The following is a 21,936-nucleotide window of genomic DNA, read 5'->3' as shown; positions in this document are numbered from 1 at the left end:
CATTGGATTAAGCAATAGACAAGGTTGTCCTCCCATGCTCCATTTGGAACATCAATAAAAGAAAAACCCCATGCCTTCTTTCAAAAATATCAATAAACATCCAATGGCCACGGGCATGACTCCGTGACCATAGCTAGTATGAGATCTCATCTAACTCCTTATAATTTTTAAAAAGTATTTGAAACAAGAGACTCGTAGATCAGGCGGCCTCTAGAAAAGTGCACGGCTAATACCCCGTGTACCCCAACCCATGATTGTCATTACTTTAGATGTGCACCAATCCAGAGTTTTATTGCTCATCCATCTTACACTTTACGTGATTTACAAGTTTAAAATTGGTGATGACTCATATGCAAAACAATGTAATCAATCAAAAATGTCACATCATTCCAAGCAATCCAAATTTCCAATTCAATTCTTGATTTATTAGTGACAAGCAATATTTATTAATGATTCCTTTAACTACCTCGGTGTATTAACACCTTAAGTGCATAAAGCACCCCAAACCTTAACCTCGTCTTTTAAGACTTTAATTTTTCCTTTACTCATTCCATTTCAATAATCATGAACGAGTAATTAAATAATTCATTCCACATACTCACATACCTTTGCCTCTAAGCACATATTTCAAAATAACGCATGAACAATACTTACAAGGTAAATAAATACACAACATACAAAAATCACAATGTATAACCAAACATTTGAGCCCAGTCTTCTCTATACATGATACTAAGTTCTCAATACATTCCTAAACATGCTTCTAAAGGCAAGGTTTAGTAACTTATACATACCTTGAATAAACGAGTCGGTTGGCCACTTTAGAAACTAGAAGTCGTCTTCTACGAAGTCCTCTCCTAAACCAAACAACAAGAACTAAATCAACACCCAAGCAAATAAATTTACAGCAATACCAAACTATTTTAAAACCTCTTAAACCATCAAAATAATGCCTTTAAATTATTTCCAATAGTCAAAGTTAATAATTCAATAGTTCACTATAAGTTTATATGATACATGAAAATATAGCTTATAATATAAAATCCCAACAACTTTAAAATGAAGAATATAATCTGAAAATTTAGTTTAAGATTATAAAACAACCCCATAAACATGTATGCTTGAAATAATCATTATATAGTAGGTTAGTATGTTTAAAACCCAAAAATACACCAATTCAATGTAGTTAGAGGTTTCAAAATAATAATTATAAAATCCAAAAATTCATTCTTGAGATTAGATTTTAAAGTTCAAAGCTTTATACTCATAAAATACCCATAATCATTATTTTATGATATTAGAAGCATAAAAATATGAAACTAACACAATTTGAACATAAAAATTGAAACTTTAATAATCTGAAATTTTATAAATAATCAAAATAATCATGCTTTAACATAATTTAGTCATAACATAATTAGATAGCTTAGTTAACACGTTTAAAACCCTAAAACCATGAAAAAACAAGTTTTAAACCCTTAATTTTATATATGCATAAATCTGAAATTTTGTATTATAAATAAAACATATCAAAATTCATAAATTCATAATCTTTTGCAAGTTATATGCATAATCAAATCATAGTAATAACAATTTAAGAACAATATTTAAATAAAGATTAAAACTTGAATTATATTAACAAAACAAAAGAGCTAAAAAAAGAAAGAAGAAGGAGAGAGAGAAGGGCGGACTGCTGTAGGGGGCTGCGGGGTGGCGCGGCGGCAGCTGATGGCTTGAGTGGTGGTGCGGCGGCATCGGAAGCAGCAGCAGGTAAGCAGTGTTCGAATTTTTTTATTTTTTTTCTCTTGTGGAACCGTGAAAGAGGAGGAAGAGAAGTGAGGGGGGAAGGATTTTACGTAAGAAGCGGGGAGTGTAAGGGTTTTTGGGGTTTTTTATTTGGACCTTAGTTTTCTAATTTTATTAGGAATAAGAATTCTGTGGTTTGGGCTTGAGTAAAATTTAAGCATTAGGCTACTAAACTTAAAAGGGGATTTTGATTTCAACCAAAAACTTAATAGTTTTAGTTTGATAATAATGAAAATCTTATTACTTTTACATCAAAATAATTCATACTATAAAATCGAAATAAAAATATTTGTATAAATAATAAATAAATATATTATAATGAAACTAAAAATATGGGGGATTACAATCTACCCTTCTTAAAAGAAGTTTCGTCCCCGAAACTTAACCCAAAACCATAATTTCTTCAAAATTGTTTAAACTTTTGTGTTTTGTATTGCTATAAATTGCTTGATCCTCAAAATGTATACTCAACAAACTGAACTTTATACCCAATAAACTCGTACTTGGTCAAAGCTTACATACTTTTATTGCATGTAAACATAATAATAATGTATAATAATAAGCAAAATCATGCAAACTTAAGCAATAAATAGCATAATTGAGGTAGAAAGTGCGAAATTACATTGCATTCTACCCCCCCTTAAAAGAAAAGAGTTACGCCCTCGTAACTCACATCTATCCTCCTCGTACTCTTGGTTAGACCAAAGGACCTTCACTATCTTCACATCTTTGTTCCTAGTACTACGCACCTTGTGATCTAGGATTTTGACTGGTCTTTCTTCATAAGTTAGAGACTCATCTAGTTGAATAGTCTCTGGTTGCAACACATGAGTTTCACTAGGCACATACTTCTTTAGTTGGGAAATGTGGAACACATAATGCATTTTCTCGAACTCCATTGGCAAATCCAACTTATAAGCCACTTTCCCCACACGATGAAGAATTTCATATGGCCCCACATACTTAGCACTAAGCTTCCCTTTCTTGCCGAATCACATCACGCCTTTTGTTGGAGAAACCTTTAGAAAGACCTTGTCTCTAACACTAAACTCATCATCTCTTCTCTTCAAGTCGGTATAGCTCTATTGCCTATCTTGTGCTGCCTTTATTCGTGATTGAATTAGTCTCACCTTGCTCACCATATCGTCAATAAATTATGTCCTGAAAGTAACACGTTCACTATAATCATTCCAGCACACTGGGCTTCTGCACTTCCTTCCGTACAATGCTTCGAAAGGTGCCATCTTAATACTTGTATGGTAACTGTTATTGTAGAAGAATTCAATCAAAGGTAGGTGATCCTCCCAATTTCCTTGGAAATCCAAAGCACAAGCTCGCAGCTTATCCTCCATGGTTTGGTTTGTTCTCTCAGTTTGGCCATCTGTTGCAGGATGAAAGGCAGTGCTCATCTTTAAGGCTGTTCCTAGGTTTTCTTGCACTTTTTGCCATAACTTTGATATAAACCTCGAATCTCTATCCGACACTATGTCCTTGGGAACTCCATGCAAACGAACTACATTCTTCACATAAGTACTTGCCAACTGCTTCTTCTTCCAAGTCTCCTTAATAGGAATTAACATCGTTGACTTAGTAAGTATGTCCACAATCACCCGAATCGTGTCATTCCCACTACGAGTCTTTGGTAAGCCTGTCACAAAGTCCATGGATATAGAATCCCATTTCCATCCTAGTATTTCTAATGGTTGCACCTTTCCCATGGGTCTCTTGTGATCTATCTTCACCTTTTGGCATGTCAGACACTTGGACACAAACTCAATAACTTCCCTCTTCATATTCGGCTACCAATACAACTCCTTCAAGTCTTTATACAGCTTATCTCCCCCAGGGTGAACTGAATATGGTGTGTTATGGCACTCCTCCATGATTCTTCTTTTTATATCCTCACACTTTTATGGTATACACCATATCTCCTTGTATCTCAGACTCCCATCCTCATGAATCTTGAATTCGGTCTCCGTACCACTAGTCACTCGCTCCCTAATCTTGTGAAACGACTCATCCTCCAACTGTTTCTCTTTAATCTCCTCAACTATGGATGATTGGATGGTCAAGGCACTCATTAATCCCTCTAACTCTCCTTAATTAATAACCTCAAGGTTCAATCTCCTCATATCTTCACACAGTTCATCGGTCACAATCAAAGCATTGACATTATGACTCAACTTTCTACTAAGGGCATCTGCAACAACATTCGCCTTTCCCTCGTGATACTAGATGTGGACATGGTCGTCTGTGAGGAACTCTAGCCATCTACGTTGCCGCATATTCAAGTGATCTTGGGTGAAGATGTACGTTAGACTCTTATGGTCCGTTAAGATCTTACATGTGACACCGTAGAGGTAGTGTCTCAAAATCTTCAAAGCAAACATAACAGCTGCAAGCTCCAAGTCGTGTGTAGGGTAATTGACCTCATGTGGCTTCAGTTATCTCGATGCATACGCAATCACCCTTCCATTGTGTTGCAGGACACATCCTAAACCATGTTTCGAGGCATCACTATACACCTTGAATCCGTTTCTCCCATCGGGTAATACTAGCATTGGTGTAGTGGTCAATCGCTCTTTGAGGGTTTGAAAAGCTAATTCACAACTCTCATTCCACCCAAACTTAGTCTTCTTCTTCATAAGGGTAGTCATGGGTCTGGCTATCCTCGAAAATCCACTTTGTATGACTACTTTGTAACACCCCAATAATATTATTTCTACTTTGTATGTACTTTGTAATATTATTTCGTAGCTTGTATGAATTATTGCGTGAGAATTACTGAAAGATTTTCCACTGATACAACTTTGTAAACATGCTTCTAAAGGTCACTTTGTATGAAATAGTTTTTCCGCTGCTAAATTCTTGAATAGCCTTAACGTTTGAACACGTGGCGGTAGCACGTCATTAATACTTTTGGATTTTGTTCAGGGTACTTACAAGTTTAAAGAGAGAATTATTGGGGTGTTACACTTGATGTTCTTCTCAAGTTTATACAGTGTACGCAATTATAAAAGATAGATCTTCTTTTTTGTTTTAGGTGAAATTCTTTTCACTTAATAAAATGTTCTTTCATTTTACAGCATGCAGAAAATGTACAAGTGCATAGATAATAAATGGCTGCAAAATCTGTATAATATCAGAGAGATGTGGTGTTCTGCATATTCCAAAGATTATTTTAGTGGTGGTGTTATGTCATCTCAGAGGAGTGAAACTACTTACAAATCAGTTTCCCGTCGACTTCATGCCACTCATAGTCTTTGAGATTTCTACACTACTTTTATTGAGGTTGTTGATGAGTGGAGGAGTAGAGAAGGTACTAATGATTATGATAGTATGACTGGTAATCGACATTTAGTTTAGGTAGATGTTGGATTGTTGGAGCATGCAAGGAAGATTTATACCATCCAAATATATTTACATTTTGAAGACAATTTTGTGAATGGTGTTCCTTGCACGACAAAGGTAATAGGACTGCAACCTCCTCTTTATAAATATCATGTTAGGCATCCCAAAAAAGATTTGATCATGCATACTGTTACATTTGATGAATCAACAGTTATAGTTGATCGTACTTGTAAGTATTTCGGTGAAGTAGGTTTGTTATGCAAGCATTCACTTCGTGTGTTACATTTAAACAACATTACTTATATCCCGAAGAGTACATTTGCAAGTGATGGACAAAAGCTGCTATGTGCACTAGAGTTGATGAAAATGATGTTGCTGAATTGGGTGTCACACCTTGTAGTGTTTGGAGATTGTATCATATTCGTACTTTTATCAGACTTGTAGACTGAGCGCAGAATGTCATGAGTGCTCGAACAGTCATTGAGGAAGCAATTGATGAATGCACTGCTAGGATTAATCTCTTACTGAGAGAAGATAAAGATGTGCCACAAGAGTCGTCAAAAACTGATGAATATGATGTTAATCAAGATAAAGGTGATGGCAATCTATTAGAACTACCTGTTATTTTTGAGGAAATGGCTGAAGAACATGGTGGTGTAGAATAAGAACCTACAGTTCAAGTTGATGTCAAGGATCCTATCTAGAAAAAAAAAAGGATCAAAAGAATACTAGATGGAAGAGCACTCAAGAAAAGATTTGTAACAAGATTAAAGGTCAAAAGATAAAGTCATGGAAAAAGAAAAGTGCAAAAGGGGTTTCAAAGATGAAACAAAAAGCGCAAACTACAATTAAGGTATATTATGTTCTTCAAAATAGTACATAATGCTCTTTTATGGCAGTTACATTGTTCTTTCATGGTAGTACATTGTTCTTTTACTAATACAACATCTATTTTTTTTCTAAAGGATTTTCTCGCTGTACCTGATGGAAATATTTTGGCACATTCAACAGAATTTGGAGGTTCTTAGGAGTATTTTGAGCTAGATGAATATTTCGGAGTGAATATTATACGCTCATCAACATTCCATTTTCAGATTTATTTTTGTTTACAAGACATATTGTTCGAAATGACTATATTAGTTTTCTGAGCTATTACAGTGTATGAATTTTAATACAAACTATAATAATTAAAATTTACTACTAATTTTGATAGAATTTCTACTGTATACTAATTTAAGTAGTGTTCGTTATAATTTATGTTAAAATTATTGTATTATTTAAATGAAAATTACATACATTTAACAGATAATTAAACTTATTCAATAATATGTATCTTAATAAAAATAACATTGCACACATAAAAAAAAGAACAAGACATATATATAAAAGGACATTTAACAGATTCAAGAGAACATAAGTTGTAAATTTACAATCCATCCTTCCTTCAAAATCAAAATGCTATTCTTGGTTATTAGAAACTAACTGTTCCAAAGACAAAAATTCAAGTTAACCCAAAAAAAACCACCCTCACTTGTTCAGATACAACCAACACAAATATTCCCTAATTTTTGCTAATTGCCTTGTAATATTTCTTAGCCTTCATTAGAGGTGGGCATCGTGCCGTGCTGGGCCATCGCGAGCCGTGCCGGGCCGAGCAGGTTCAATCTCTTTTATGTTAGATTTGTACCTTCATCTCCGAATATCCAGTCATGGTTCCGGACCACTATGGAGTTAACGATCTCATGGATCGTGAAGGGGTGTAACCTTCACCCTGTGAACGGTTTACAAGTTCCTAAAACTTGTTGGCGACTCTTTTGTTGTAGCTTCCTTCCCTTTGGATGTCACCACGCTTAAATGTATGATCATAGTGGGGCTCAAGTGTAGGATGCTTGAAATATTCCCTACAAAATGGCCCCATTTGAGGCCCTATATGGAAGAAAATGTAGAATCCCAGTTTGTTGGAGTGACATAAGTGAGACCGTTGTACTTGGGCCTAAAATGATCGAGGAAACTGTTAAGCAAGTGAAGTTGATCCAGGAGAAAATCAAAGTAGCCCAAGATAGATAAAAAAGTTATGATGATGAGAAGCGTAGAGATGTAAAGTTCCAAGTAGGATAGAAGGTGTTACTGAAGATATCTCCAATGAAGGGGGTAATGAGATTTTGTAAGAGCGGAAAGTTAGCCCAAAGTACATTAGGCCATATGAGATTCTTCAAAAAGTTGGGAAAGTAGCATATAAGTTGGACTTACCCAACGAGTTGGAAAGGGTGCACAATGTTTTTCATGTAAGTCAGATTCGCAAGTACATTCCTGATATTGCACATGTGCTAGAACTAGAGACAATTGAGCTAGATGAGAGTTTGACCTATGAAGAAAGACCGGTGAAAATTTTAGATAGTAAAGTTAGAAGCACCAGAAACAAGGATGTGAAGATTGTAAGGGTAAATGATCGAACCATAAGGTTGAGAAAGCAACTTGGGAGGCTAAGGCAGAAATGCGTAAAATGTACCCTAACCTTTTCATGGTGAGTGGTTAAGTTACGGGGACGTGACTTCCTTTTAAGGGGGGTAGAATGCAATAGAGTTTCGCGCTTTCCTTTTATGTCTTTATTAAGTGAGTCTTTTGAGTTAAGTCCTTAGGTTGTGCATGAACTTACTAAATTTTAAATAACTCAAGATAATTCAGAATATTAATTTGAGGTATTAAATGTTTTGAAGTTTCGGGACAAAACTTCTTTTAAGGGTAGACTGTATTAACCCGAATTTTAGAAAATATTTTGGAAAGTTCTTAAATTATTTAATCTGGAGACAAAATGAATTTTAAATTTTGGCGCCAAATATAAGTATTTGAATAATGAATTATTTTCGGATTTCTAAATCAATAATATAGGTTTAATTATGTTTTAGAGGTCAATCCATATTTTATTCAATACGTATGTTATTATACTAGCAATTTCAAGAGTTTTAAAGATAATATCTAATATACATTATGATTTACAACTAATTTTAATATTGTTATTATCTTTTGTATAATAACTTAGTTTAATTATCAAATTCAATTATTATATTTATTTAATTATGATTTTAATTTTTTTTATAATAATAATAAAAAAAAAGAGAAATTTTTTTGGTCGTGAGTTAGTTGAAGATGGCATATTTAACGAAGTTTTTTATGCTTAAAATTTTATCCTTGAGTTTGATTAATATAATTAATTATGTTTAAAGTTAATTAAGCATAAATATATGTTTTTATTGAAGTTTTAAGAGGTTTTCATCATATTATAATATTAATTATTGGTTGTTTTTTTTTTTAGGAAGTGATTATTTCTTAGGAGACTTTTAATTGAGTATAAAAGTGATGTATTGATAAAGTTTTGAAGGGTTTTTAATTAATCTAAAGTGCTGGAAATAGTTTATAATTACTACTTTTGATGTTTTATAAAGAGAGTTTAATCACCCATTAAAAAGGGAGATTATTAGGGGTTTTTAAATAATTTTCAGATTTTTATTAAACTTTAAACTTGCTGTAATTCCATGTATAAGAGTATATTTTAAGGTTTTTATGAAGAAAATTTAAAGAACTATATGTAAGCCTTTAATGTTAACTAAAGGGAAGGTTTTAAAGTGTTGTTTAATTGGATTTTGAAGGTTTTTAAGTTAGATAGTATTGTTGTGAATTTATTAGCTTGGGTATTAATTTAATTCTCGTTGTTTGGTTTAGGAGAGGAGTTTATAGAAGGTGATTTCTAGTGAGTAAAGTGGCATACCAATTCGTTTACTCAAGGTACGTACGAGTTACGAAACCTTGCCTTTAGAAGCATGTTTAGGGATGTATCGCGAACTTAGTATCATGTATAGAGAAGACTAGGAATGATTGTTTGGTTATACATTGTGATTTCCGTATGATGTGCACTATTTTACTTTGCAAATATTATTTATGCATTAACTTTTCAAGATGCGCTTAGAGGCAAAGGTATGTGAATATGTGGAATAATTTATTTATTACTCATTCATGATTATTGAAATAGAATGAGTAAAGGAAGAATTCAAGTCTTATAAGACGAGGTTAAGGTTTTGGGGGTGCCTTATGCACTCAAGGTGTTTATACACCGAGGTAGTTAAAGGAACCAATAATGAACATTGCTTGTCACTAATTAATCAAGAATTGAATTGGAAATTTGGTGTACTTGATTGAATGGATATTGGATTGATTGTATTGCTTGCATATGAGTCATCACCAAGTCTAAACTTGTAAATCACGTAAAGTGCAAGATGGATGAGCAATAAAACTCTGGATTGGTGCACATCTAGAGTAATGACAATCAGGGGTTGGGGTACACGGGGTATTACCCGTGCACTTTTCTCGAGGCCGTCTGATCTACGAGTCTCTTATTTTAAATACTTTTCAAAACTAGGAGTTAGATGAGATCTCATACTAGCTACGGTCACGGAGTCGCGCCCGTGGTCGTTGGATGTTTTATTGATGTTTCCGAAAGGAGGCATGGGGTTTTCTTTTATAGATGTTCCAAATGGAGCATGGGTTGGACAACCTTGTCTATTGCTTAATCCAATGAGTAAAAATGATGAGTTAACTGCTTTTAACTAATGGAGTCTTAGTAAATTGATAGTTGAGTCATGTGTTGAGTCTACAAATTAATGATGTGTGTTGTTGAGATACTTTGTCTAGTTATTAAGAATGAGTTTTTGAGTTTTGTTCACTTGTGCATGAAGACACCAAGTTATAAAGATAAGGAAATTGATTTTAATGCACATGGTTAAAGAGCTTAAAGATGAAGTCATTTGGGATATTATCTATTTTGAGGAATATGTTTTGTCTTTGAGCACGAGTTTGAATTGGAATCGAAATTGAACAAGAGCCCAAGAGAGGTGAGCATAGGAATTGTTTAGAGATGAGTAATGATGAAAGTTATTATATGAGCTGAGGGATACTCAATGCGGATCAATTGAAGTTTGACATTGTAAGCTTAGTGATTTATCATTTCTTATGATTAAAGTTATTTAATTTGGGATGGAGAATTGAGCATATATATTTTAATATATGATTGGAGTTTTGAGAAGTCATGATCTTGTTGGAATATTGAGGACTCTTGTTATGTTGGACCTTAAATACATTGTCACATGTTCAACCTTGAGAATATTGACATATGTTATTTAGGAGTTATAAGTATTTATTCTTTCACTTGGGATATGAGGATAATTATTTTACTTCAAGGAGTCATTATGTGTAGCAATGCTATCATTTTGGAGAAAATTCTTGAATTTATTCACCTAATCTTTTAGAGTTGTTCAACAACCTTATGATTTCTATTATTTTCCAAGTGATACTCATTTCTTTCTTCCCTTTGTGAGTAGCAGTTAATGGGGATATTTATTTTTTTTTGATTGTTTGTTTAACTATATGAACTTTGGTTGTTTATCAATCAAGATTTTATGTATTCGAATTATTAGGAATGAGGACATAAAAATTTTACCTCAAACCTTAATTCGAATTAAATGATAATTGTTTCTTTATTGAGTTTAGTGGTTGGTGTTAGTTGATTAGAATAAGAGGAAGCTAAGTGTTTCAACCCAACCTATATAGCAACCAGTTTTATCATCAAGAAAGTATGGTGACAAGAAACAATTCTAGTAATGGAATTATTTGAACAAGGTAGTAAGGCAAGCTTGACAGATTGCCAAGGATAATATAACCACCAACGATCCCATAGTGGGAAAAAGGTGTAACAAGATGGTGTTAAGAGGTGAAAACTATATATATACCAAAGGGAGATCAATTCCCGAAGTTTTGACGGTTGAGTTAAAGAATTATACAAGTTGTTTAAAAATAATTTGTGTCTTGAGAATTTGATGAGAGTGAATAAAAGTTTGTACAGTAAGTACTGGAAAGATTTGATTTTTACCATGTCAGTGGGAACGAACAAGTTGTGAATACATCCGATCTTATTTGGAGACATTTGAGATAACAAACCCGAAATAAGTTTTACCAGTTTTTCATGCAGATAGAAAGAAAAGATAGTGAGGTTTAATTAAGTGGAAATGAAAGATTGCTTGCTTTCGAGAAGTACTCCAAATCGTTAAGATCTTGAAGTTTTCAAGGAAGTGGTCTTGCTGAACGAGATGAAGGATGGTGAATGATGAGTTCCAATGGTAATTGTCAAAACATAAAGTTTTTGGGAGTTGGATTGATTTGTATAAAGAGTGATTAGTTCATGTATTCGCTGAAAGAAAGGTGAGACCAACGATGAAAAAAAGGGATCAAAGCAAGAAAGAAGGTAGGCAAAAGGTCAACAATATGACTAAAGAAACTTTAAAGGAATATTTTGGAAATAAGAAGAAGCATGAGGGTGGCTTAAGTAACTCTTGAAAGTTAAGGAAGTTTAAACCATGAAGAAATAATATACTTAAAGGTATTGAGATCATTGAACTATGAATATGAAAATGCCATAAAGGAGAAGAATTTATGACATGATTTACGAATTTGATTGGGATATGTTGATATGATTTAAGTAAAGATTGGTCATGAAGTGATTAAAGTTGAGATTATTTAGGGGTCACGAGATTTATTCAAGGGATGCTAGAAGAAAGATTATGGATTAATTGAAAAAAAAAATGTAAGCAAGGGAAATATAAGCAAAGGATATAAAGGTTAAGTGAAGTTGGAGGTATAATATGGACATATTTGCGTGTGGATAAAGGATTAACGTTACATTGTTTAAAAAGGAGTTGAAAGATATTATTGTAAGTCAGTAAGGAAAGGGTTACATTGCCTTGGGGAGCGCACGTAATTGTTAAAGAGGAAGGATGAAAGTGTTTGTATAGTGCCTATTGGGGATTGATCAAAGTGACAATGAAGAGTAATTATCTGTTGAGTCATTGTGAAAGAACATTAACTAAAGGTATGAGTTGCAAAGGGATCTATTGAGTTCAGCCAATTTGATCATGAAAAAGCTGACAAAATCAAAGTTTCGAATATCAAAGTGCTTCACACTTTTACTAGAGGATTGGTAAAAGATATTATAGATGGAAATTGATTATTGTTGGTATAATGAGTAAGGAATTAATAAGAATTTTGGTTCGCAACAAGGAATGCATACAGAGAAGTATTATGACCTTACCAAGGATGGAATGAGAAAAGATCAACATAATTCTAAAGTTGAGTTAAGTGGAGTTACGGGGGCGTAACTCGTTTTCTTTAAGGGGGGTAGAGTGCGATAGAATTACGCGCTTTTTCCTTAATTTTGGCATTTTAAAGTGCTTTTTCGTCAGTTTTACACTGATTTAGTTGATAAGTTTGATTATTTTACACACTAAGATGTGTAAGTTTATTACTAAAGTTGATTCTTACACTAATGCTAGTGTGAGTTTGTTAGATAGTCTAATAGTTTACACATTATTTTATGTAAGTTTGTTAGTAAAGTTGTTATCTTACACATTATTTTGTGTAAGTTGGTCAGTAAGTTGGTTACTTTACACACTAGTTTGTGTGTGAATGAATAGATGAGGTAGAAAGGAAGTATCACAAAAGTACAGCAACTAAAAGTACTAAGAAAAGTTTTTGGGATTTTAAGTATTTATTTGCCTTTAAACGAGTTTTTAAAGTTTTCGTACCTAAGTTTCGAGGACGAAACTTCTTTTAAGGGGGGTAGACTGTAATACCCCGTATTTTTATGCATTTTTATAAAGTATTTAAGTATTAATAAAATGTATTGTTAAGGGCTCAAGTATTTTAATTAAATATTTTAAAGGGTTAAAGTATTTAAATATAAGGTTTTATAAAAGTAAAATATATTTTGGGCTAAACGTTTATTAATTATTGGGCAATGTAAATTATTCCTACATACTCTTATTGGAATAACCCATTCCAAAACCCATAACTTAAGCCCTATCCCATAACTTAAGCCCACATTTTTATAAGCCCAAATTTAACCCTACACTCTCTACTCTATAAATACACCATGAATCCCCAAAAATTTCTCACACAAAAAGGTTAGTCTTATTTTCTTTCTCCTTTGTTTTATTAATTTGTGTAATTATAATTATTGATTTATGGGTTTTGATTTTATTGTTTGAAATTAATTTAATTACTATCAAATTATATTTTGATGATTAAACTTTATAATTTCAGATTTTATAAATGTCATAATTTTCAGATTTTGTAAATTTTATAACCTAGGGTTTTTAATTATTGAAAATCACGATTTTAGGGTTTTTACGAACAATTGATTTAGGGCTTTTTATAGTAATGATGTTTGAAATTTTGGTGATTATAACTACTAATTAGTTTAACTTAATTCCAGATTATTTTGAACACGTAAATTCGTGTTTTAATTTTTAGATTTCCGTTCGTTAATATTAATCCCGTTTTAATCCCGATTAGGTTCTGAACTCATCCGATTTTGATAAAAAAAAGTAGTGTTTTCCATGTGGAAACAACGTTTTAAGAAAGACTCCTATAGTAGTGAGCACCACCGTCTCGTGGCCAAATTCAGCCTCTAAATATGATTTTTGGGCAGTTTTTGATTTTTAACGAAGTTTTTTTTATGCTTAAAATTTTATCCTTGAGTTTGATTAATAAAATTAATTATGTTTAAAGTTAATTAAGCATAAATATATGTTTTTATTGAAGTTTTAAGAGGTTTTTCATCATATTATAATATTAATTATTGGTTGTTTTTTTTAGGAAGTGATTATTTCCTAGGAGACTTTTAATTTAGTATAAAAGTGATGTATTGATAAAGTTTTGAAGGGTTTTTAATTAATCTAAAGTGCTGGAAATAGTTTCTAAGTACTACTTTTGATGTTTTATAAAGAGGGTTTAATCACCCATTAAAAAGGGAGATTATTAGGGGTTTTTAAATAATTTTCAGATTTTTATTAAACTTTAAACTTGCTGTAATTCCATGTATAAGAGTATATTTTAAGGTTTTTATGAAGAAAATTTAAAGAACTATATATAAGCCTTTAATTTTAACTAAAGGGAAGGTTTTAAAGTGTTGTTTAATTGGATTTTGAAGGTTTTTAAGTTAGATAGTATTGCTGTAAATTTATTAGATTGGGTATTAATTGAATTCTCGTTGTTTGGTTTAGGAGAGGAGTTTATAGAAGGTGATTTCTAGTGAGTAAAGTGGCATACCAATTCGTTTACTCAAGGTACGTACGAGTTACGAAACCTTGCCTTTAGAAGCATGTTTAGGGATGTATCGCGAACTTAGTATCATGTATAGAGAAGACTAGGAATGATTGTTTGGTTATACATTGTGATTTCCGTATGATGTGCACTATTTTACTTTGCAAATATTATTTATGCATTAACTTTTCAAGATGCGCTTAGAGGCAAAGGTATGTGAATATGTGGAATAATTTATTTATTACTCATTCATGATTATTGAAATAGAATGAGTAAAGGAAGAATTCAAGTCTTATAAGACGAGGTTAAGGTTTTGGGGGTGCCTTATGCACTCAAGGTGTTTATACACCGAGGTAGTTAAAGGAACCAATAATGAACATTGCTTGTCACTAATTAATCAAGAATTGAATTGGAAATTTGGTGTACTTGATTGAATGGATATTGGATTGATTGTATTGCTTGCATATGAGTCATCACCAAGTCTAAACTTGTAAATCACGTAAAGTGCAAGATGGATGAGCAATAAAACTCTGGATTGGTGCACATCTAGAGTAATGACAATCAGGGGTTGGGGTACACGGGGTATTACCCGTGCACTTTTCTCGAGGCCGTCTGATCTACGAGTCTCTTATTTTAAATACTTTTCAAAACTAGGAGTTAGATGAGATCTCATACTAGCTACGGTCACGGAGTCGCGCCCGTGGTCGTTGGATGTTTTATTGATGTTTCCGAAAGGAGGCATGGGGTTTTCTTTTATAGATGTTCCAAATGGAGCATGGGTTGGACAACCTTGTCTATTGCTTAATCCAATGAGTAAAAATGATGGGTTAACTGCTTTTAACTAATGGAGTCTTAGTAAATTGATAGTTGAGTCATGTGTTGAGTCTACAAATTAATGATGTGTGTTGATTGATTATTAGTAGCATGCTAGGGATTTCTTATTATGTTTCGCAGCTTGTATGTACTCAGCTTTGCTGACTGCGTGCTTTGTGTGTCTTTCTTTGGTCATGGCCTTCGCCTTTCAATGACCCTGTGACGATCCAATTTTTACACTTGTAATATTGGAGAGCAGATTAACCACAGGTTCTTACACATGCAGCATCCGTAGCTAGGTGGTGGGATCTTGAGTGGAGTGTTGGTTGCTTTTCTTATTTTTATTGCTATTTATTTTTGAAGTTATTTAAACTTAATTTCACTTTTATAATACTTCTATTGGTTTGAGTTTTGAATAAGGGCCTTAATGGTTCCAAGTTGTAAAACTTAACTTGGTTTTGGTTATTTGATTTGAAACTTATTTATAACTGATTTAGTTTTCCGCTGCTAATTTCTGATATAGCCTTAACGTTTGAACACGTGGTGGTAGCACGCCAGTAATTTTCTTGAACATTGTTCAGGTTACTCCTAGGTTTAAAGAGAGAATTATTGGGGTGTTACATATCTATCTCATGGTTTTTCTTTAACCTTAAGTATTAATCTCCTAGTTTATCTTACTTCCATAACCAAAATTAACACCTATCTTATTCTCACTTCTAATCATTTTCATTAGATTTTTCCACATGAATTAATCTAGACCAAATGTTACTCATATTCATTTAAAAAACTTAAATTTATCACGTTCTTATTCTAATCTCATTTCTCCTTAAACTCTATCTTTCCACTCTCAAAACACTATAAATACACCCTCAATTCTTCACAAATTCCTCACACCAAAAAATTCAAACCCTCTTCTCTATCTCACGCTCTCTTCTTCCGCTATTTTCTTCCTCCTTCCAGCTTAAATAAATATCGCAACCGCAACCAAATTGCTGCCACCGAACAACCACCACTACTGCCACCATCCCTGCCGCCAACTACCACCCGACTACCGCCAGTTTGCTGCCAGCCCTCTGGCGTGACTTGCTGTCAAGAAGGTGTAGAGGCACGTTTTATCCTTCACCTTCCTTTTTGCCACAAGCTTATAAAAAAACAAATTATGATTACCATACTATGCTTATTACTACTTATATTACCGCACTAATATTATTCTTTTAAGAAGCTAACGTATTATTACATTACAACTTTGATACTACATAATTTGTGTTTTAAAAAAAATAAATAAGATTTAATATTTAGGTATTTCATGCACAAATAGATCTATAATTCAACGTTGAATTTCATTGTCTGATTATAATTCATTGTAATTTTTTAATTTTTTTTTTGTATTGTACAATAACAATTTACTGTTGAATATAATGTGATTATATTTCATTGTCTTTTGCGCTCCTATGTATATTGATTGTGATGTTGTTTGCCTTGTATTTTACAGGGGTTTTTTTTTTAAATATTATTAGTATTATAATTGCAGCAAAAAAAAAAAAAAAAAAAAAAACCATGTTTTGCCACCAGTTAATCGGTGGTAATTAGATTTAGTACCAAAAAAAAAAAAGAGAGGGAAGAGTATTGCCACCGGTTAACCGGTGGCATATTAATTTATTCCCACCGGTTAAGCGGTGGCAATAGGGGTTTTTGCCACCGATTTTGAATCGGTGGCTTTTCGATGAGGAATTGCCACCCCTCAAATGCTCAATGGTTCAAAACCGGTGGCATTGAGGGGTTTTGAACCGGTGGCAATCTTCTTTTTTCTACTAGTGAGAGTATTAAGTATAGTCTTGTGTACTGTTAATTTTGTTAAACCTTATATTAATTAAGGTTATTTTAATTGTGTAGGAGGAGTCCCTCGATCGTGGTCAAGTTTGGTGGTCATACCTTAATTGCTCTCGAGATCAAGGTACGTATAGGTGGCTAGGTCCTTGATACAATTTTTGAATGCGTGTTTTGGTAAATGTTTGTTTGTTTTATTTTTAATGATTTTTTGAATAAATATTGCGTATGAATATTTAAGTTAATTTTTTTTTATGATGAATTAAAAATATATAATTTTACGATGGGGGTTGTTATTTAACGCCCACAAATTACTCAAAACGCCCGCAAAATTACAAAATAATTACGATATTACCCTTGACTCTATTTCTTACCCTCTTCAACTCTATTTCTTATCTTCCATCCCTTTCATAACTCTAACTCTCAAAACCGAGCTAAAGTAAACTCTACCACCACCGAACACCGCCACGGTTACCAGCATCAACACCACCGCCAGTACCACCAACACCCAACACCACTACCACCACTATCACCACCACCACCACCACCACCACCACCACCACCACTATCGCCACCCGGTTACATGTCGGAGGCGGAAAGCAGGGTGTCCACCCCGCCGGACCCACTTGGTGAGGTAAAATTTTAATTTTTCTCGCCGAAAATGTACAAAACCGCCCGAAAAAACCGGTTTGACCATGGTCAAAACGCCCAGGAAAAGTGGTCAAACCGCCTAGGACAACCGGTTTACCGTGGTCAAAACGGGTTTTCTAGGCGGTTTGACCATGGTCAAAGCGCTTTTTCTGGGCGTTTTGACCATGGTCAAACCGCTTTTCCTGGGCGTTTTGACCATGGTCAAACCGGTTTTCTAGGGCGGTTTTGTACTTTTTTTTTAAAAAAAAATCTTTGCTTTAATTACTATTATTATTATTATTATTTCTATTATTATTATTATTACTATTATTATTATTATTTCTAATATTTTTATTATTATTATTTCTATTATTATTATTATTATTATTATTATTATTATTATTGTTATTATTTCTACTACTATTATTGTTATTTTTATGATAAGTAGAATTAAGTTGTGATCATTGTTGTGATTATTATGTTTTTTATTTCCATTATTATCATGGTTATTATGCTAAATTTCATGTTATTTCTTTGTTTAGGCGTCATTGCCGGATTATGGGGGTGATGGAGTTGACTACAGTGCAGTCTTTATAACGTCAACGATGTTCCCAACTTTTGAAGAGGCCTTTGAATGGGCTCAAAACATCTCTATTGGTTGCGGCTTTTTCCTTACAAAGTCTTCGTATAAGACACAACGAGATGGTCGGCCGGTCAAGTATCTGAAGTGCGATCGTGCCCATAGAAATACAGCCGAAGACAGGGATATGGAGAATGCTGTACGAAAAAACACAAAAAGAAAGGGTATCAAATGTCCTTTTCGGATCAAGATCACATGTGTGGTAGATGATCTTGGGTGGCAAATAATTCCTGTATCTGGTTTGCATGGCATGCACAACCACCCTATGATGGTTTATCGAGAGGGTCATAGACAAGTGAGTGGTTTAAGTCCGGCTGCGAAGCAATTGGTTCGACAAATGAGTTCAGCATGTGCAAAACCTAGTAACATAATGGCAGCTGTGAAAGATGCGTATCCCAATGAGAACCCTAACATGAGGCACATTTATAATTTCAGAAGTCGTTTAAGGGTTGATGATAGTGAAGGGAGAGATGTAGTAAACCAGTTTCTTCACTTGGCCAATGAGCACAAGTACGTTAGTTGGGTAGCTGCTGACCCCGACACACGTGTTGTCACCCATGCCTTTATGGCACATCCAGAGATGGCGAATATGTTGCGGACTTATCCACATGTCATAGGGATGGATTCCACATACAAGACAAACAGGTACAACATGGCGTTCTTCGAGATTGTTGGGGTCACACCGACAAACCAAAACTTTTTGATCGGGTATGCTTTAATGAAGACAGAGTCTTATGAGAGTTACAAGTGGGTGTTGGAGAAATTGAAGCTATATATGGGTTTTGAAGTGACTCCTACTGCGATTCTAACTGATCGAGAGTTGGGACTGTTGAAGGCGGTGAAAGAGGTATTCCCAGACACAGCTCACTTGTTATGTAGATGGCATATCAACAAAGATGTGTTGGCCAAGGTATATCATTTGTGTAAGAAAGATATGGTGTTAGTTGAGAAATTTAGAAATGGGAGGTGGTCAAAACTCATGAATGCAACAATTGAGGCTGAGTATGAATTTGAGTTGCGTCAAATGAGGGATACTTGGGGAAGATCATGGCGTACCGTTGTGGATTATGTGGAAAAAACTTGGCTTGTACACAAGGAGAAGTTTATCTTGGCATGGACGAATCAGGTGTTGCACTTTGGCAACGTGAACACGTGTAGGGTGGAGAGCCAACATTCTGTGCTTAAACAATGGCTCGGTAGTTCCAGAGGGTCGTTGGATTCAATATTCAGTCGTGTGCACCGCGCCACAGAGGGTCTGCTTATTGGAATTCGTCATCATTTGGAGGACTCCAGACGACGAATTGGAGTGGAGTATAGGGGCATGCCGTTGCACAATCTCAGTGGCCATATGTCCTTCCACGGTCTCAAAATTCTGAAGCATGAGGTGACCAGGATGAAAGAGTTATCTGATGATGTGTACGAGCGATGTGGTTGTGCGTTGTTGATGACACACGGCCTACCATGTGCTTGTACCATATATACCTCGATTCAGGGTGGCACGGGTTTATATTTGGATCAGGTCCATCCTTTTTGGAAGACTCTCGTCATTGGGGATGGTGTAGGCATTCATACTTTTGCTGATGAGTCGGAACAGGACACTGCACAATTTAGATCCTTAGTTGATGAGGTTCTACAACGCGACCCCGGTTTTGTGCGGAGTGTGAACCGAGTGTTGTTTGCGGAGCTTCACCCTGAAGAAGGAGATTACGAAGAACCTGAGATAAACGAGACAACCAGGGGTCGACCACAAGGCCAGCAGTGGTCCTCGTCTACTAGACGGGATGCAAGTGGGTTCGAGCACATTCCGAGCAGTCGTAGTCGTGCTCGTGCTCGTGGGCGAAGTCGTGGTAGAAGCAGGGGTCGTTCTACATCCAGCTCCGGTCGTGGAATATCAAATGAATCTGTAAACATGAGGACGCCACCTGGTATAAATTGTTATTATTATTAATATTTTTGTACATTACGTAATGAATGGCGAATATGTAATTAATGCGTTGATGATGTATTTACAGGTAATCAGATGAACATCGACGAGTTTTTGTACGTCGATTGGTTTCTAAATGTCATGTTGCCGTATTTGGAAGGATGGGTAGACCCTATCGGTGATGGCAACTGCGGATTTCGTTGTGTTGCAGAATTCTTTTGGGGTAACCAGGAGGAATGGATATTGGCCAGGACTGTGATTGCGAATGAGATAACCAGGCATCCTAACGTCTACTCTCACATTTACGGTGATCAATTGGAAAATGAGGTTCGTCGTATCACGTGGACTGGTGGTAGGTGCACAGGCGACCATTGGATGGCAGTGTTTCAAGACTTGTTCCCGATCGCAAATCTGTTCAACGCTGTCATTATGCTATTCGGTACAGGCATTGATGGTGTAGGTGTGTATCCATGCATCACTGTGTTACCGTGGAGTGCCCCGTCCACTTCCACGGGCCCGAGTAGGGAGCTTGCACTACTAACGGTGGGGAACTATCACTACGTGCGGTTGCAAATGTCTCCTAATTTCCCTGTTCCCCCAATAGCCGGATTTTGGTATGACGTTCGTGAATTTAGCGTCCAAGATTGGGACCAACGATATGCAAGTAGGATAGCAACATGGCATAATATTAATAGAAATTCTACTTGTAATTAAAAACGCAATTTAAATTCCAGTTTTAATTAGTTTTTAATTACAATTTTAGTTATAATTAAAAATTACATTAAATTCTATTACATTCTCATCATTGCATCCCACGCCGCAATAAGCTCCTGGGCCTCAACCACTGTTGGGGTGACCTCACCGCCCGTGTCTGCAATGAATCGCCGAATCACATGCATGGAACGACCCATCCACTGCAAAATACAAAGCAAATAATCATAACGTATAATATTTTGTACAATAATAAAACAATACAATGATGCACTTCATAAAATACTTACGTAATCAGTGTTCGTCCTCTCTGGAACTGCCGGAGGGGCTAGTTCCGCAGTATCGCAGATAAGCCGAGGATGGGAGTACGTAAAAAACCATGGCAAATAGTCAGGTGAGCATGTGGGAATCTCATCTAGTAGAGGTGGATGGACATGCAAGCCGAGACAGCAGCTCCCAGGACCGAACTTCTTCCATAAGACCTGACCCCGAAAAGTGACGCTGTACGACCGGACATTAGCAGGTCTATACGCCTCGTCAGGGACAAAACTAGGGAGCGGTATCCCCTGCACGTGACCAAGTTGCCGTAAGACCCTGTCTGGGTTATACGGCTCGACGATGTCCCGACACTGTATACAGCCCATGTAAGTGGTCCTCGAGACGTCCTGCGCAGGGGTGAGAGAGTAGGGCCGCCAGTTAACCTGCATATGCAATAACAATAAGAATGTTACGTTACATGACAACACGTTAAACAATATTACACATTTAATAAAACAATAACCATACCTCAGCATCAGTCATCTGATCAAGTCGGGCCCGAAATGATGCGAGTCGGTGCTCATCCCTGGACTGTGCTCTAGTATCCCACATCGAGGCACGAGCCTCACCAGGCTGTACCACCAAAGCTCCCTGACATGGCCGAAAGGATGGGAAGTACTCATATATCCATGCCTGGAGAAGCGTGAGACAACCACCAATGGCCTTACACTCAACACGAGAGGCGATACCCAACTGACGATAAAGGAAAGCAAGTGCAGCTGACCCCCAAGAGTAACGGTCAAGATCGTCAGTAGACTTCTTCAACTCC

The 21,936-nt window shown here is 35.3% G+C and overlaps 1 protein-coding gene and 1 long non-coding RNA gene across 2 annotated transcripts; one reads left to right on the top strand and one right to left on the bottom strand.

Moving 5' to 3' along the window:
• Window positions 1-17,470: 17,470 nt before the first annotated feature.
• LOC145584049 (PKS-NRPS hybrid synthetase cheA-like) lies at window positions 17,471-20,598 on the top strand. Its single transcript, XM_081640988.1, has 4 exons — window positions 17,471-17,578; window positions 18,117-20,139; window positions 20,227-20,465; window positions 20,584-20,598. Exons 1-4 carry the CDS (start codon window positions 17,528-17,530, stop codon window positions 20,596-20,598), a joined length of 2,328 nt encoding a protein of 775 aa, XP_081497114.1. The 5' UTR covers window positions 17,471-17,527.
• A 205-nt stretch (window positions 20,599-20,803) lies between these two features.
• On the bottom strand, window positions 20,804-21,363 carry LOC145585087 (uncharacterized). Its single transcript, XR_014100551.1, has 2 exons — window positions 21,140-21,363; window positions 20,804-21,052 (listed from the first exon to the last, which is right to left on the bottom strand). It is a non-coding gene; the product is annotated as an uncharacterized LOC145585087 (long non-coding RNA).
• Window positions 21,364-21,936: the final 573 nt, after the last annotated feature.

The sequence above is a fragment of the Chenopodium album genome, chromosome 16 (genome assembly GCF_948465745.1).
Source record: "Chenopodium album chromosome 16, dcCheAlbu1.1, whole genome shotgun sequence".
Lineage (NCBI taxonomy): Eukaryota > Viridiplantae > Streptophyta > Magnoliopsida > Caryophyllales > Amaranthaceae > Chenopodium > Chenopodium album.
This window is presented reverse-complemented; position numbering and strand designations above follow the sequence as displayed.

Excerpts from the sequence above, each read along its gene's own strand:
- LOC145584049 (XM_081640988.1), top strand. The coding sequence starts at position 17,528 with ATGTCGGAGGCGGAAAGCAGGGTGTCCACCCCGCCGGACCCACTTGGT. Across the intron at positions 17,579-18,116 it reads CGCCGGACCCACTTGGTGAG|GCGTCATTGCCGGATTATGG; the intron begins GTAAAATTTTAA and ends TTCTTTGTTTAG. Across the intron at positions 20,140-20,226 it reads AAACATGAGGACGCCACCTG|GTAATCAGATGAACATCGAC; the intron begins GTATAAATTGTT and ends ATGTATTTACAG.